This window comes from Drosophila hydei, unplaced genomic scaffold (genome assembly GCF_003285905.1).
Source record: "Drosophila hydei strain 15085-1641.00,03,60 unplaced genomic scaffold, DhydRS2 tig00000001-arrow-pilon, whole genome shotgun sequence".
Classification (NCBI taxonomy): Eukaryota; Metazoa; Arthropoda; class Insecta; order Diptera; family Drosophilidae; genus Drosophila; species Drosophila hydei.
The window spans coordinates 14,840,784-14,857,586 of record NW_022045643.1 but is presented as its reverse complement, the minus strand read 5'-3'; the positions used below and the strand labels follow the sequence as shown (position 1 = coordinate 14,857,586).

At 40.4% G+C, this 16,803-nt stretch overlaps 1 protein-coding gene across 3 annotated transcripts; it reads right to left on the bottom strand.

Annotated features, from left to right (window-relative positions):
- Positions 1–688: 688 nt before the first annotated feature.
- LOC111604312 (extensin) lies at positions 689–15,787 on the bottom strand. 3 transcript variants are annotated; one of them, XM_023322361.2, is made up of 4 exons: positions 15,597–15,787; positions 14,959–15,132; positions 1,607–1,975; positions 694–1,536 (listed from the first exon to the last, which is right to left on the bottom strand). In XM_023322361.2, the coding sequence occupies exons 2-4, from the start codon at positions 15,017–15,019 to the stop codon at positions 803–805; spliced, it is 1,164 nt and encodes a 387-aa protein (XP_023178129.2). In that variant the 5' UTR covers positions 15,020–15,132; positions 15,597–15,787; the 3' UTR covers positions 694–802. The 3 variants fall into 3 exon arrangements, with proteins under 3 accessions (XP_023178128.2, XP_023178129.2, XP_023178130.2); XM_023322362.2 differs by lacking the exon at positions 15,597–15,787 and adding an exon at positions 15,192–15,264; XM_023322360.2 differs by lacking the exons at positions 14,959–15,132; positions 15,597–15,787 and adding an exon at positions 5,949–6,531 and having other exon boundaries at positions 689–1,536.
- Between the last annotated feature and the right edge of the window lie 1,016 nt (positions 15,788–16,803).

Below are 16,803 nucleotides of genomic sequence, written 5' to 3'. Positions count from 1 at the left end.
ACTGGCAGCCAATAGTTGTGTTATCGATATCGATAAATGCACAATTTAGGCTTAGAATGATGACACTAATTTTGAATTAAAATTGAAAAAAGACTAACCTAACAAATTTTTTAATTGCTTAATTATCTATAAATTATACTAATGCAATAATAAAAATAATTATTCTTATTAATACTTATCAATCTTGCAACATAATTTTTATTGTTTATCTTTTAGGTTGAGTAACACTGGCAAGCAATTATTTGATACGATAGTTGAGTAGGTCGTTATGTACGCGCCAGGGTTGCCAGAAAGTACGAAATGGCAAACAATTTAGAAAGCATGCAAGCGGGATTTGTAATTTCAAAAAAGTAAAATCAATATATAACACAAATTACTTTTTTTTAATGTTTATTGTAAAAGTCACTTAAACAATAAATAGAGTGCTTATATAGAGTACTGTGTATTTGCCACTCGATTGATTTAAGTTGTATAGGATTCATTTGGATAAATATAAACTTACAATAACTTCATAATTTAGAATTATGAAATAAACATACATTCGTAAATAGTATGATTATATGTATGCACAAATTTTAATACATATTAAGGATTAGTCTATCTATGCAACTCTGTATGTATTAAGAATACCAATTTTGTCACATGTACGTATACGCTTTTCCATATCTATATATATTCAATAATAAAATCATAATAAGAAACTTGTAATACACTCGCATTTGAAAAATTTTCACATCGTCGTCATGAGATCTTTAAAAATCAACTGTGTAGTTTATAGTAAGAACAGCATTTGAGATGGTCTTCACTCCTTGTGGGCCTGCAACTTTTTCCAAGTGTCGCCCAGTGCCTTAGCAAAGTGATCGTCCACAGAGGCCTCAGTCTTGGTGAATATCGAAATGTTTGTGGATGAGGTAGGAGAAGCGGGTGGCGTATGCGTCGATGAAGCAGCGGCTAATCCCGGTTCGGCTTTCACACGTATTATAGCTGGCATTGTGGGCGTCGATACCATTACGCTGGCATATGCTGGCGGAGGTGTATTACATCTGGGTGGAGTATGATGAGGTGTGTCTAAAGCTTTTTCTCTCTTGGTTACCGGCGCATCTAATATTTGGCTGACGCCAACCAGCGGTGGCGGTGAGCACGACAAAGCGGAAGCACTTCGAACGGGTGGCGGCGACAGGGACAATGGTTCTTTCTGGGGCGGCGGCAATTCGTGCTGTGGCGATATCGGTGCCGACTGCAACGTGGGTGAGTGCACGATGGGCAGGCCCAGCTTAGACAGCGGCAGTGACAGCGGCAATTGCGACTGATTTTCGTAAGTTGTTGTTGTTGGTTGTTGCCGATAGGCTTGTGGCGAGACCTGCTGCATTGATGTTCCGTTCCCAACCACCGACTGCAACTGAGTCTGCGCCTGTGCTTGTTGTGGCTGTGGCGACGGTGTAGGCGAGCTGGAAGTCGGCGATTTCAACAGCGCTGCATACCCCGGTCCCAAAGAACGCCGGAAATGCTCGTCGATGTCACAAATAGAATCGGACTCTGCAAAAACGATCATGAAACGTACATTAAATATAAAATCACAACGGAATCAGAATCGTTTGCAATCTACCTCTACTGCGATGGTCATGCTCGTGATTGGAGTGCGAGTGATGGTGGTGGTGCTGGCTGTGGTGCGCATGCTTCGGCTGCTCCCGCTTAGGCGGTGCTTGGGTGATAACGCTCGGCCGGCTAGCTGCGTAACAGTGGCTGTTTACACCACCACCCAGTGGCTCACGGTACGGCGGAGGTGGTGAAGCCCGTTGATGCTTCACAGTGTTCGACGTCACGGACATATCAATGGGGCTGTCCATGTCAGGTTCCCTCTCCCTTTCTCTGTCACTGTTTGAATCATGAACTTGATATTCGGCGGCAGCGGCTCGTTGGCGACGCTCGCGACGCCACTTGTTGGTTGGAAGCTCTTTTGATGTCAGTCGTGTGTCTGTAACAATTAAGAAACAGGAATAAGAATAATATTGGCATAGATTCTTCGTCAGGCAAATGAATATAGCTAATTTTACATGAATATCTGCGGATCTTGCTCTGATCCTTTGTTTTGGTTAATTGGGGGCTTTCGGATCTCTGTTTTGCTGTCTTGAATTTTGAATTTGATGTGGGTGTAATGAATCACATGGAGTTGGTTCTGCCGGCTTTGCAGTTTGCAGTTTGTTGCCTAAGTCTTTCATTTGGTTTTTTTTCAATGAGTTTTCGCTCAAAACCCGAACAGAGCTTTCGAGTGCCCATACAGCTTAAGCTTAAGCAATAGACTCTGACTCGATTTCAAGCCCGCTCAGGAGGTGAGCACAACAAAAGTTATGCATAAAAGCCAAACCTCAACAACAACAACAACAACAACAACAATAGCGAATACAACACAAAACAGAAATAAAAAAATCGAAACTCCGAGTCACAAAAGTTGGTTAACAAAACTAGTTTTTCTACGATCACGGGGAACGTGTCAGTGTATGCGACTGTAAAGCGCTTACACTGAACAAGACGCTTGGTCTCCGCGTCTGGACAAACGTGGTTAGCATCCCAAATGGATACTGTTCGAGTTTTTGCGTGGGAAGGTGGTGCGTGGGCATCGACCAGATTGGCACAACTACCGAAAACTAGATACCCTCACCTTACCGTACGTACTTCATCCAAATGACATACAATGAAATTTCTGTTCCTGATGTGCTTGCTGTTTCTCAGTAAACCAAAGTAAAAGAAATAAGTTAAAAAGCTTCGTACAACAGGCGACTCGAAGGCGCACCTTAAATCCCAAAAAATAAGGGGCAGGCGAACCCGTCCGACGACTTCTGCATGTTCCGAGCAGAGGTGCCTGCCTTGCGCTCTCCTCTTGGCCCAGGCATCGAGCGCATGAATGAATGTATGAATGAAGGAGTTTGTGGCGTTGGTGGAGGCGGCTGTGGCTGTGGCTGTGGAAGTGGATGTGGATTTCGTTCTGACTGTTGCTGTGGCGGAACCAGTTGTTGTGGTCCTTTTTTTGGCAACGTCACCACTGGCTGCAATTTATTATTATTTTCTGTGCCTGCGTCACTAAAGGTACCACAAACTGGTTGCTCTCCGGAGCTTCATGGAGTGGACCGAAAACAAAACATACAAAAACTCAGACGGACAAGAATAACAACACCAACAACAAAAGCAGTGAGACTTGCTTCTGGTTGCAGAGGAAGATGATGGGGATGTTGATAATAAAGAAACATTCAAATTTTATTGCACATTTCCGGTCGTCGCTCAAAGACAACTTTGTCCGGTTTTTACAGTGGGGAATCATCATTTGGGTCTGTTGTTTCTTTTAGTATTCTGTGTGCAGCAGTATTTGTTGTTGCATGTTGCACTTGCAAACATGATGTTGTAGCTGTTGTTTCTCTGTTTGTTTGTCAGTTCGTGTTGCTGTTTATATTGAATAAAACACAATACACAGAAGCAAAATAAATACGTCGACCCTAGCTATAGCTAATTGGAAGACAGAGAAGTGCCCGATACAAACTGAAACTCTCATGGCTAAACTTCTGCTTAATCACCCAAACAATCCGCACGCTGAGCACATCCTATCGAGAATCGCAACCAGTCGAAAAGTCGTTGTGGTCTACTCTCGCACTCCAAACAGCAAATAGAAAAATAACATTTGTGGCTTATGCAAACACGTTTTTGTAATTGTTGTTGCTGCATTTGTTATTGCTGTTGCTGTTGCTGTTGTTGTCGTTGTCGCCGTCGCCGTCGCTGTCGCCGTCGGTGTCGTCGTCGCAGGCGTTTCTTATTATTTTTATTATTTTTTCGCCGGCTTGTGAGTCATGCTCGTGCCCGACTTGATTGTAAATCTGGTTTTAATATGTCAACAAATTAAAAAAAAAAACAAGAACGTGCATCTTTCGCTCGCCGAATATCAAATACCCTTCCCATTCATAAATGGCTAAAAAGTATTTGTCCATGTGCTTTAGAAAATCATCAAGGCAAGAACGTTTGTTCCTATAGTTAGTTTTTAGCGATCTACCACAGTCATATATAGATATATATAAAGTTAAATGATATGTTGATGACATCGCGTTCAGACTTATCTCTTACAAGCTTAACTTAGTAAAGTTCTTAAATAATATTTTTAGTAAAGACCTTTTCAGAGACAATACAATTTTTACACGGGTTTACTAAGCGAGAAAATCATTTTCGGTTTCTGCAATGCTCGTCTTACTAAATGTCCGTTTGTCGACGATTTCACGGTTAAAACGTTATGAATGCTTGAACCTTTAAATATCAAATATATACATATATAGACAATCTCGTAAACTAAACTATATAGTTATATATTAACACCCAAAGCAGGTATGCTGTATCTTCAAAAGGCTAGGGCTAGGACCCCAAAGCTAGGCAAGTGATGTTACTGTAGAGATCCTTTAAAGAGCGATAAAAATTGATGTCTTACCCGACTAGGGATGTGGCAAATCTTGACTTGGAGTTTAGAATATATACTCATGTTAACAACCACTAAACTAAGTACATACGTTTATGTACAGTACATATCCATATATAGTATATATGCCAATTGGAAGAAACTATTACTTCAAAAGATTTTTAGGTAGAGCTTCAAAATTTGACATTTATGTTACTGTAAATCTCTGATTGAGATTTAGACACGCATAATGGGGCATGGCAAATCGAAAAAATAAAGCTATATATTCTTGAAGAAAATCTTAAAATTTGTCCAAGAGTCACCTCAACCACAGATAGATCTACCTAGGATAAATGTAGGAATCCTACTTATCTTTTATGCAAGTAAAGAGAGTATATAAGAGTCCTACTTATATTTTATGCAAGAAAAGAGAGTATACAAAATCCGAACTCGCCGCCATTGCCTCACATACTGTATTCCAGAAAGAGAACTTGAATTTTAATTTGATTGTACAAATGCAGATGAACACAACTATATCAACAACGTGTTGTACGATCGCAAGCCCTTACACTCGACTTGTGTGCATTGCACAATGTGTGACACAATTTAGAAATGCCTTCTAAAGCATTTTAAAACTAAAGGAAAACAGAATTGGGTAAATCCACTGCTGCCACAGTTGGGTCGTATTTAACGTTGACTTTCTGTTTGTCCAGGCGGTCGTGAGCGCCGCATTCGTTGTAGCAATTGTGTTTGTTAGTAATTGAAAGCATTTGTGTGATTTGTGCAATGTGAGCAATTAAGTGCAGTGCAGTTCAGTGCAGCGCAGCGCATGGCGGAGCCGGGGACGATGACGCCGACGACGTCGACGTCGACGACACAAGCACACTGCACAACAGAGCCAATCGAACGGGCCAGCGCCCAATGTCAGTCTTAGCAAGTGTAGTAAAACTGTTTCCAATTTCATTACCAATTTCGCGCTAATGAAATGGCCCGCAGCAACGTCATCAGTGTTTGCGCAACTGACACATTTTTACATCGTCACCAAAGAAATGATTTGACACACAAGAAACACGTCCTATCCACGCTTGACTCGCAGCCGATTAAAAAACTATATATATATATATCTATAGATATATATGTATATACCCAATATCCCATTCATTAAAATTGGCACGTAGCCGAAATCTTTGAATGACAGCCCGATCTCAACGTGAACGAGTGTGCTGTCTTCACGTGAGGAGCTCGTGGAAAGGGCGAGTCACCAGTAGCAACAGCGATATCCGAGTTCTACCTTGGTTCGTGCTTTATGTTTAGATTTTTTATGCTACTCACTATTTCTTCTGTTTCTCTCACTCTCTTTCTGTCAGTCTTCCTTGCCCCTGTGTCTCGTATTTCAAGAGAAACTTGTATGTGACAAATTCGGTTTTAAGCAAACGTTGCTGGAGGTCATCTCGGTTATATTTTTCGTATTCTTTAATTTCAAAATTTCTTATTCAATATTTCCCCATGAAACACGAACCTTTGAACAACTGTTGTTGCTGTTGCTGCTGCTGTTTGTAGAGCTGGTGATGCATGGCGGCTGCTTGCTGCAGATCCCGCCACGGTTGCCACAACAGGCTGTTGGCCATGTTGGAATTGTTCTGATGTAGCTGCTGCAGGCCGACGCCCGTTCCCGACTGTTGCTGATGAGCAGCTCCTGGCAGCTGATGTTGATTTATAAACATCGGCGACTGCGCCGGCAACTCCGCCTGGCCCTGCTGATAGGCAGCCGCAGTAATTCTCTGTTGCAGCTGCTGTTGCGTGGCCGCAAGCGCTGCTACGTGCGCCAACGAGGCCGGAAAGTGCCGTGTCGATGAGAAGGCAGAGGTAACGGCAGCCGGTGGTTCCTTGCTCACAGCTCTGGGCGAGCTGGCCGTGGAGCTGGCCGCAGATGTGGACGAAGCACTGGCCGACGCCGAGGCGCCACCTAAGGAAGGCTGTTGCGACACAGCGGCAGCAGCTGCCAGCCGTCCGATTTCCTTGATATGATTGAACAATGATGAGTCCTGCTCAAACGCGTTCCATATACAAAGATATTCCATAGTTATCGGTTAGTATATATTTATATATTTATATTTATCTATATATTTAAATACATATACACACACATATATATATATAAATATATAAAAAAAATATATCTATATATAATCACACTTCGAAATTCTGTATCGAGATCTTTTTCAGTTTCACTTGATGTCCTGCCCACTGTCTCAACAATAACAGTAATCACAATGCCAATGGATATTTCACCCACAACCGAACAGGCAGCAGCTGGAGTTATATATAATATTGCTAACGAGCGAACGTTTATCTGCTGTCGATTGCCGATTGTCGATCGATGGAAAGCACAGTGATTTTTTTCTTTCTTTCTTTCTTTATTTTCTTTTGATTTTTGTAAGTGACTTTTAGCTTACTTTTTCCGTTTACGTTTTCGCTCGCTTTATTGTTGCTTTAGTTTATGATTACTTTTTGCGCTCAGTCGCTACAGATACACAGATACCCAAACACACACACACTGACACATACAGAAACAGTTACTGTCGCTGCTATAGATACAGATACGATCTGCGTTTGTCGTGTTGCGCGACTTGACGAGTTGGTCTCGGGTTACAATCCAGGTCTACGTTCACGTTCCCGTTCCCGTTCCAATCTGCGTTTTCGTCACAGTCTCTGCCACTGCTGCAGCAACGGCAATGGCAACGGCAACGGCAACGGCGGCGCTTCAAGTCGACATTTGCGAAATATAAATAGCACGCTTTTTATATGTGTTCTGAGAAATAATTTGCATAGAAATCGACAGAGGCGACGACAGCGAAGGCGGCGACGACGTCGATTCGCTCGCTGAACTTGAGCGCCAGTTTCGCTTTCAGCTCTGGCTACCGATACGACGACCGAGGACGACAGACTATACGACGAGTACGACGATTGTAGCTTTAGTTCTATTGGTATTGCAGCTCTTGCTTCTGCTTCATATTCAGTTTTTTTAGTTGTACTCGAGCTTTGTCTCTGTCTCTGTCGCTGTCTCTGCCCGCGCCTTTTGTTCTGCACTTCATAGCTCGACGGACAAACTTGAACTGATCGTCGAGCAGCCAACGACGAGTGTGTTTGCGAGTGCGACTTGAAGACGGCGAGCTTTTGGGTTCGGAAAGCTTTGCTGTCGTTCGACTCACTTAGAGTTACTTACTGAACGTTCTTCTTGTTGTTTTTGTAATCTGTGACTACGAACTTCGTTCAATTCGTCTACCGCTCAAGCCCTCTCCCATAACACTCTCGATCTCGCTCTCTAGTCTCGGCCCGTCGCAGTCCCTCTGCAGTCTTCTCTGGCCAGAAAAGCCATTTGCACTTGCGACAGTTGGCACTCATATTGTTTTTGTTATTGTTTTTCTTGTTGTTGTTGTTTACGTTTACGTTTACGTTGTACTTCTTTTATTTTGCCTTTTGCCTATTTCCGTTTTGGTTATTGACGTTTTCTTACTAGCTGTACAGAATTAACGTTAGTTATCCGATATCAGGATACCAAACGGTTTACCCCACAGCTTGCAGCTTGCAACAATTTGCCCTTTTACACAGTCGTCATCGTTGGGCAACGCTGAATCAACGCTTTGCGTGGGCGATTTTTAGGCTCGATTTCGGTTTATTATAAAGCTTTCACACACACGCATCAATTCGTTTGCCAAATAAAAAGGAGTTGGCTTGTAGAGACCATATAGAGACTACAAATTGCATTTGACATTAACAACAAAAGAAAAAACATTTGCTTTCGCATATTAAATTACAAGTAAGAGTTAGATATATTTGGCAATATATCATATATATTATATACCACAAATTTGCGATTCAAACTGTTTCATCTTATTACTTTGTTTCAGCAGACTTCTATTGCTATATGTATATTCATCTTTCTATCTGGCTATATGAATGGTTTGAGTGTGGTGTTGGGGTGTTCCGTATGGCATCGTAAGCCGAATTTTTTAAGTTGGTATTCACCTAAATATGTGAGTATCAACGCATACACATACGTAGATTAATACATATATGCATTTATATTAATGTATTTGCACGGACTGCAAACTCGCTTGCGAAAATGACAACAAAATGAAACAAACAATAGCTCGGCTGTACGACCACAATAACGACAACAGCAACAGCAACAGCAACAGCAATCGCAGCTATACAACTAAAAAGTGACTGTTGTCTGTTGGATATGTATTCGTTTGTTATGTTGTTATTGCTGCGGCACGTTGTGCTGGGGCTTGGCGCTGTCTGCGTTTAAAGGCGGCCATTACTGCAACAGCAGCAACAGTAACAACAACATGAAGCAAACTCGTTTTTAATTCAATAGCAGGCCCATGAAATTTTACGTCCGATTTGTAGCACAACTACTACGGTTGCCCCAGCGCCGCCAACAATAATAACAACAACAACAACAACAACAACAACAACAACGGTAGCTGCAACAGAAATTGAAGCACTTCAATACGTGTATTTCTATACAGATTCGATTCTGGCTAATAGTGCACGCTCAGCTGATGGCCCGATGATCGACTTTTGCAATCTGTATGGATTTATCAATTTCTTGATATTTTTTAATCGTTAAATGGGTTAGGAGCTATTTGTCAATATGCTTGAACAAAAGCGAATAAAGTGCAATTTGCTGTTGCGTAGCGCGTTAAATCACAATTAAGTAAAAATCAAAGCCAAATTATTATTGACAGATGGATCCGACAGACGCCAGACGAGAGACGAACGACGAACGACGAAAGACTACGATGAACGACTAGCTGCCGCCTATGTGATTGACTTGGCTAACAATCGGCTTAGAGACATTTTGCCTGTTGCTTACTCATCAACGGCACGATTTTTTGCCTCCTTTTCTGCTTCTTCTTTTTGATTTTTTTTTTTTTTGTGGAAAAGTTTTAGTGTAGCGTGAAACATGCGCACGCATGCGCAACGAGGTCAATCGAATGGCAATCAAGCCAGCAACAGCAACAGCAACAGCTCCAGCAGACGCACAGCATGGCAAAACAGCGATCGAAATAGTAGAAAACAAAAACAGAAACAGTTTCAATTTTAGTTGTTGCTGCTATCTGACATTTAAAGGATTTAGGCACGCAAATTTGTTTTTGCGATTAGCACACCTCAAGCTGCCTGCGCTGAAAGTCAAATTAGTCTTTCTTCAATAAAAGTTAATAGAATTTCCCACAAGAATAAGTGATGGTTCGGCTCTTAACATTACAGAAAATAATCATAACTAGTTTTAAAGAATTTAACAAAATTAATTTACTTTAGTTTTTGCGACAATTGATTGCAATCATATATCATTTAACAGAGTATAAAAAGTAATGTGTTGTGCCACCTTGATTATGTATGACCTCGTACATTCCTATTGGCTACAAATTAGGTAATATTTTTATGTAATTAACTGAATAGTCTTCTAGGTACTTTTTAAGTTCCAATTCATTAGTCTATTGCCTTCCGGATTCACACGCTTTGCGTGCCAGCCATCGCCACGCATTTTCTTTAATATTAAGATAATAAAAACAAGTAAGAAAGCTCTACTCGGGGTGCCCGACTAGGAGATACCCTGATCCTAGTCCTTTGAGTTTTGTAATATTTTCCGTAGTTTGTATCGAGAATTAAAAAAAAAAGAAAACAAATAAAAATCGACATTGCGAGACCAGGATTCGAACCCGGATTATTTGCGCAACGTGCACAAACTCTACCAACACCGCCACTTCATAACTAAAAAAAAAAAATAAAACAATAAAAAACATTTCATCTCCTCTGGTCTCGAACCCGGACCAAGCTGCATACGAGCGGCGCCTATACCAACGCAGCCACTGCCCTTCTTTCGCGAGTTGTTGCAAATTTGAACATAAGTAGCAGCTAATAATTCAGCACAATTCAATCGCAATTTCAATTCTTGGAATAGAAAAGAATGCACGCATTTGAATGTATGTGTGCACACGCATAGGAAAAATGCGTGCGCGTGGCGCTGCTGACATGTGCTTTTGCAAATTGGCCAAACGTTTTGTTTAATAACTTCTGTTTTACTTAATGGATTTTAATGAAACTTTCAGCATATGATCTACATATCCTATTGGCTTGGTTGAGATGCAAACGCCTTCACATAATGGCCCTAGCTCCAACTAAACTTAAATTCTAAGAATTTGGGGGAATTTGGAGCCGGTATCCAAAATCCAACAAAAATCAAAATTGCATAAAATATACATAAGACTAAATACAAAATTTGGAGGCTCTAGCTCTTAAGACTTTCGAGATATAATTTATTTACTGCATTTCAATAATGTTTTTATTCGATAACAATTAAATGCGAATAGTTATCGAATATTTGAAACAAACTTGACCTGCGCGTGCTATACACGGACCTACAAAAAAAATTTCAAGTCTCTAGCTCTTATAGATGCTGAGATCCACGCGTTCACACATACGGACAGACGGACAGACGGACAGACGGACAGACGGACGGACAGACAGACGGACAGGGCTCAATCGACTCGGCTTGTCGTCCTGATCAAGAATATATATACTTTATGGGGTCTGCCACGCCTCCTTCTGCCTGTTACATACATTTGCACAAAACCATTATACCCTGATTTCCCATTTTTAATGGGATCAGGGTATAATAAGTTCGTTATCCTACTGGCATTTTCATTCCGGTTTTAACACCTCGTATTATTGCAGTATTCATAGTATGAAATTACGCTTCACACCGGACTGAACTACAGCCTGGCACTCCTTAGTCCAGGTCTTATTCGATCGGTAGAAACACAACCGTTGCAGCATCCTAAGCCACCGTGGAGTTGCATCAGAAATAACACGTTGCACAGTTCTTTTCCCCAGTAAAAGTGTACACAAAACACTGTTACAAATATCAGCTCAAGATGACACCGAATGAGATAGCTACAAAAAGCGTTAACTTTTTTGTGGCAGATAAATTGTATTATTTGTATAACTACGAAACAAGTATTATAGACTTTTTTGCTATTAATATTCACTATTTGATAAGCCTCTATTTAACGTCTACTTTCCTACAACTTAAAAATAATTTGTCTTGGATTCTGCTCTACGAAGAATTGATTAATCGATTTAGCCAATTATTTCCATCAAATTATCTTTCTGAATAAGTAAGACTATAGCTACATCCAATAATGATATTTAAGCCGCAGGGGGATGTTTGGAACATATACTTGGGTTCTCACAGCTCTAGAGCTAATCATAACACTGTTCTATACATTTTAGATTAGCATTGATAAGCAAATTGTTTTCACTTTACAGCGGAACTTAAGACAGATGCAAATATTCCTGTAGGAATTTAATCAAACGCATATCGTACGCAGATTTAATTTATATTAAATAAAATTCATTTAAATTATACGGAATCAATCATTTTTTATCGGAGGAGAGGCTAGAAAAGATCAATACTCTACAGAAACTGCATGGGCTTTGACTCTATAATTATTTTGCTCGAAGTAATTTGATCTTGCGCCATAACTGAATTAGCATTTGGTGCAGCAAACCCGGAAAATATGGTGTTGCTTGTTGGCTGATGATGTATGCAGTATTTCATTTAGAAATTAGTGTAGAAATCTGAGAAGCTCCAACGAGAGCAATGCAAAATAATAATAATAACAACAACAACAACAATAACAATATCCGCAACTCGCCCAGCAAATGGGTCAAATAGTTAAAGTTGAGGCCACGGAAACTGAATAAAAGTTCTCATTGAGTCACAAGCGAATATTAAGCTGACAGCAAATTTCTAGATCAAGGCAAATGAAACGGTAAAGAATATCTTATCTTATTCTTCTAAATTCAAAAGGTTGCCTACAAATATTTATATGTTTGTATGTACATAAATTCGCCACTCTGAAACATAGGCTTCGATTTAAAAGGTGATTTCCGGCGAGCCTATGTCTACTTTCGGGTTGCTTGGGATGTATAGAAGGTTCTTTAGATCTGCGGAAGCCTGGAGATCAATGCATTCGCACAACCAAAGTTCAATATAAATATTAATACTTTGTGAAATATTCTCATATCTGGAAGTTCTAATTTCTTTGCTTCTGCTGTATTAGCAGAAAAGCAATATAAATCAGGAGAAACGAGTTCAAAATTTAAATAAAGCGCGAGAGTGCGCGCAGTTTAAAAACCTGTTTGGCTATTGGCTCAAATCAACAACAGAACAGACATGCCAACAGCAAAAAAAAAAAAAACAAAAAGAAACATAAATATAGTTGTCATTCGAAAATATCATCCGGCATTAAATCTAGCGTGAGAAAATGGCAATACGATTCTGACCAAACTTGTGGAGATACACGGCAAATAATGTCGAATTACGAAAATTAGCTTAAGCTTGATCTGACTAAATAAAGTTTATAGTAGCAGTTATCAAGACCAACTCGAAATTGGTGGTCCAATGCTAAAACATAAATAGCAACAGGATCGAGAGCAAAAAGAAAGGCGGACGGTCATCTGGCCGACTGGGAACTGTGCACCGATTAGAGACCTGTTTCTTATGGTCGAGAAGCACGGCGAGTTTGCGTGCCGCTTGCTAGTAAAAGGAAGAGAGTGTTTGGCAACTGGCAATGGAAAATTGAAAGGCCATGTAAATTACTTGATGAGCTCCAGCTATACAGCTATCTAGCTATCTAGCTATCTAGCTATCGAGCTATCCAGCTGTGCCTGGTGAGCGCTCGTCTTAGAGAGCTCCCTCAATTCTGTTTTTTGCTTGTTTGAACTGCACAATTGCTGTGGCGACTATTTGTTTATTAATTATGGGCACACATAGTGCATACATCAGCTGACAGCAGCTGTCTAGTGCTTTATTCAGAAATCACAGCCATAAGTGCCGCCAGCTTAATTAACGACTTGGCCATAAACATAATCGACCCGCTTTTCTTGGTTACCATAGGGCAGCCAGGCACAGTCACGTGTGATTTATTAAAGAACTCAAATGCGTATTTCGATTATGACAAATTCATTAATCATAGCCAGGTTAACGACATTTTGTATTTCCAATTTGGCTGATCAATCAAACTGTGTGACGACACAGACACAGCCACAGACACCGCCAAAAGCTAAAGGGCCCGCTTATACGTATGAACCAGGGGCAACACAATTGCTGACATGTGACGAAGCTTGGCGTATTACCCAATTGTTTTGAAAAGTTTACACTTTTTATTTCAGAATTGTTATTGCGAGCTTCTATATACACTCATGTACACAAAATATATGTGTATAACGCATATATTTAATAAATAAATTCCGTTCGTTAACAGCCGGAACGTATGTATATGTTTGGGCAGGAATTTGTCAAATATATATGGATATGTTGATAAAGAAAACACGAATGGACAAATACAAACAGGCATATGTATATAAATAAGTCGCGGAGGCACTTCATCACAATATTTCTGCTTTTCGGGGAAGCTGTGGGAAGCCTACGCAAACTAACCCTAATCAGAAATACAGAAAAGAATGGAATGACAAGCAAACAGCAATTGTTTAGCTTACATACTATATCTGTGTCTCTGTCTATGATTTATTACATATAACCAATTGGTTGGCGCGCGTATTACTGTGGCATGTCACGCATTTGATGGGGGGAGGCGCGGATAATACAAGTTGAAATGGCAAATACGTACAAACATATGCAAGCTATGTGTATGTGGCCAATACAAAAATTTGCAATACTTAAACAGACATATATATAAATATTCATGTATATACATATAGCTACATACATAAAACGTCCGATTCGTGCTCGTCTGGTCGTCAACTATTGATAACGCCCGCACGCGGGGCACAGAGAGTTTGCCTCGTCGTCGACGTCGTTTTCAAAAATGCGGCATTTGACACATTTATGAAAATCGGAATCGGAATGCGCCACCAACTCATTTTATTGGAATGTTTTATTTTCAGTTTGGTCGTGATACGCAATAAATGTGCGTGTGCATTTGCTTATGTGTATGCACATACAAATACATAAACATATACGGCAGAGTAAAGAAATATCTTGGGAGCTTGGGTTGCAACATATTCACTTCAGGTGCAAATTTCTTAGGCTATGATTCATTCTGTAGGAGGAAAGAGCAATGTCGAGCGATGTAACTACAACTTGAACATAGAAACTTAAAGAGAACTGCCTACACTACATACATATACACACACATACATATACATATTCACTGAAGTGTCAGAGAACACATTGCTTTATAAATTCTTTCAAGCTTATAGGACGCGAGTGGAAAGGTGAAACCCATTAGATATGAGGAGGCGCACAGACGAGACCAAAATTATATAAAACAAGACCCGGTGTCAGTCGGTGTCACGACCATTAAAGTAACATCGTCAAAAAGTAAGCCTGGTTGCCACTGTTTATACGGAATTGGTTAATGGGAGGCAGGTTTAGATATTAGCTATAACTAACTGAACAACAGTCGACCAAATGTCGGTCGGGCACTCACCGCTTGAATTGTTTTGTACCATGGTGGCCGCTCGGGATAAAACGTCCAGAGCAGATTCCATTTTATATATACAAATATTTTTGGATAGCACAAAATTGCCAGCGCGCGGAGTCTCTAGCTATGGCCGTGGATGTGGACTGCGGTGTCTTCGATTTGCACCGCATGAATTTCACTCTGTAAATACAAGAGAAAAACAAAATTGACCAAGGCACAAAGTGGATATATGTACATACATAGAAATTGCAAAACCATATCGAAGACTGCTTGCATGCGCATGCATGTACTTATGTATGTAAACGGAACGCAATACGTAACAAAGAGTGATGTTGTGGCCGCAGACTGGCTGAAAAAAACAAGGCGAAATCCTGCTGCTGTTGCTGCTGGCTGCAAGTAGTTTTCAGTTTTCATTGCTAGGGCGATGGACACGGGTTAGGGGTGGGAAGGCCGCAAGCACGATGCAGTTGGGACAGGTTTGAAGACGGCAGAAACAGCATGAGCCATCGCAGCCGAAAATTTGGCGCTGACCAAGTACAGCAGCAGAGCGCGATCACAGCACACGTAACCGAAACGGATTTACCAAAATGCCACATTGTTGCCAAGCATGTCAGCAGCTGAAGATTTTTTTGTTTCACATTTACCTTTGCTTGGATGGCTTGAAATTTTGTTATCGCCGTCGAATAAGAGTTGATTTTAATGTTTATACGTAATGCGTTTCAATGTTCCCCTGATAGTAGACGAAATTTCAAATATATTGTATATATTTTTGAGATCTATGTTAGCCAAAAAGCATCCAAACGCTTTACTAAATGCTGTTTAAATCCACTATGAAATGAACGAAAAACAACACACTGCAGTGCTGGAAAGCATTACTTATATGCATTGTGTGCTCATTTTTGCGTCAGTCCACTCTATTTGCGTTACGTACGCGTTTGTGCGTTAAAGGTACTCATTTCTGCGTTTTTGACGGTGGCTTTGCGCTTACGTGACCGTACTTTCGACTTAACACTTCGCGCTCAACTTCGAAATCCACTATTTTACTTCCAGCTGAAATAATAAACAGCAAGAATGATACATTTGCAAGAATAACTGTACGTAATTGTTTACCGAACATAAAATTCAAGCATTTATTCATGAAGTGAAAGAGTAACTTAGCGAAAATCAGATAAATCTATCTATCTTCCGCAGCTTTAGAGCTACATACCTAAAAATCAAGACTTAAGATCCTCTGCAAATCGGCGAATAATTATATTATATATCGTATCTGACCGTGTAGAGTTCTGTACAAATTCAGGTTTATTTCGAACAGCATTGTATTGAACTCTCTTTTGGGATAATGGCACATTATTGTCCTATCAAGGGCTTACCATGTTTATTCAAACTCAAACTCTGAAAGCGCTGCTGTGTGTCAAAAATACTTTTTATGCTAGCTTCTGATGTTCTAAGGCCTACAATTTGCAGTTGTTCGATCTTGTGGTCTACACATTGGTTGTATTGTGGTGTCTCGCGATAGAGTTGTTTGTTAATTTTCTTCGGTTTCAATTGAAGAGTGACTGTTAAATAATTTTTCACACAGTAAACTCTGTGGGTTTAGAGTATCACATAATCGGGCAGTCCTGACTAAAGCACTCTTGTTTACTGCTTAATAACGAAGTATCGAGAAAGACGACTCCATTGACCTGTAACTCATTTTCCTTACCCAAGTCGGACTCGAAAACTCCGCGTAACTTTCCCTTAGATCACTTGCAAACTACATGGTTCCCGCTTTCTAATAGTTTCTCCTTTTGGGTCGCCACTGGAATGGTTTGCCTTCTGCATGTTGTAAGCCGCTTTTCGCACTTTCAACTG

Bases quoted from the DNA above. Each gene is read 5' to 3' on its own strand.
- LOC111604312 (XM_023322360.2), bottom strand. From the start codon at position 6,510: ATGGAATATCTTTGTATATGGAACGCGTTTGAGCAGGACTCATCATTG. The intron at 1,976-5,948 runs GTTCGTGTTTCA...TAATTGTTACAG, and splicing joins GCAACAACAGTTGTTCAAAG to ACACACGACTGACATCAAAA. The intron at 1,537-1,606 runs GTAGATTGCAAA...TCGTTTTTGCAG, and splicing joins GCATGACCATCGCAGTAGAG to AGTCCGATTCTATTTGTGAC.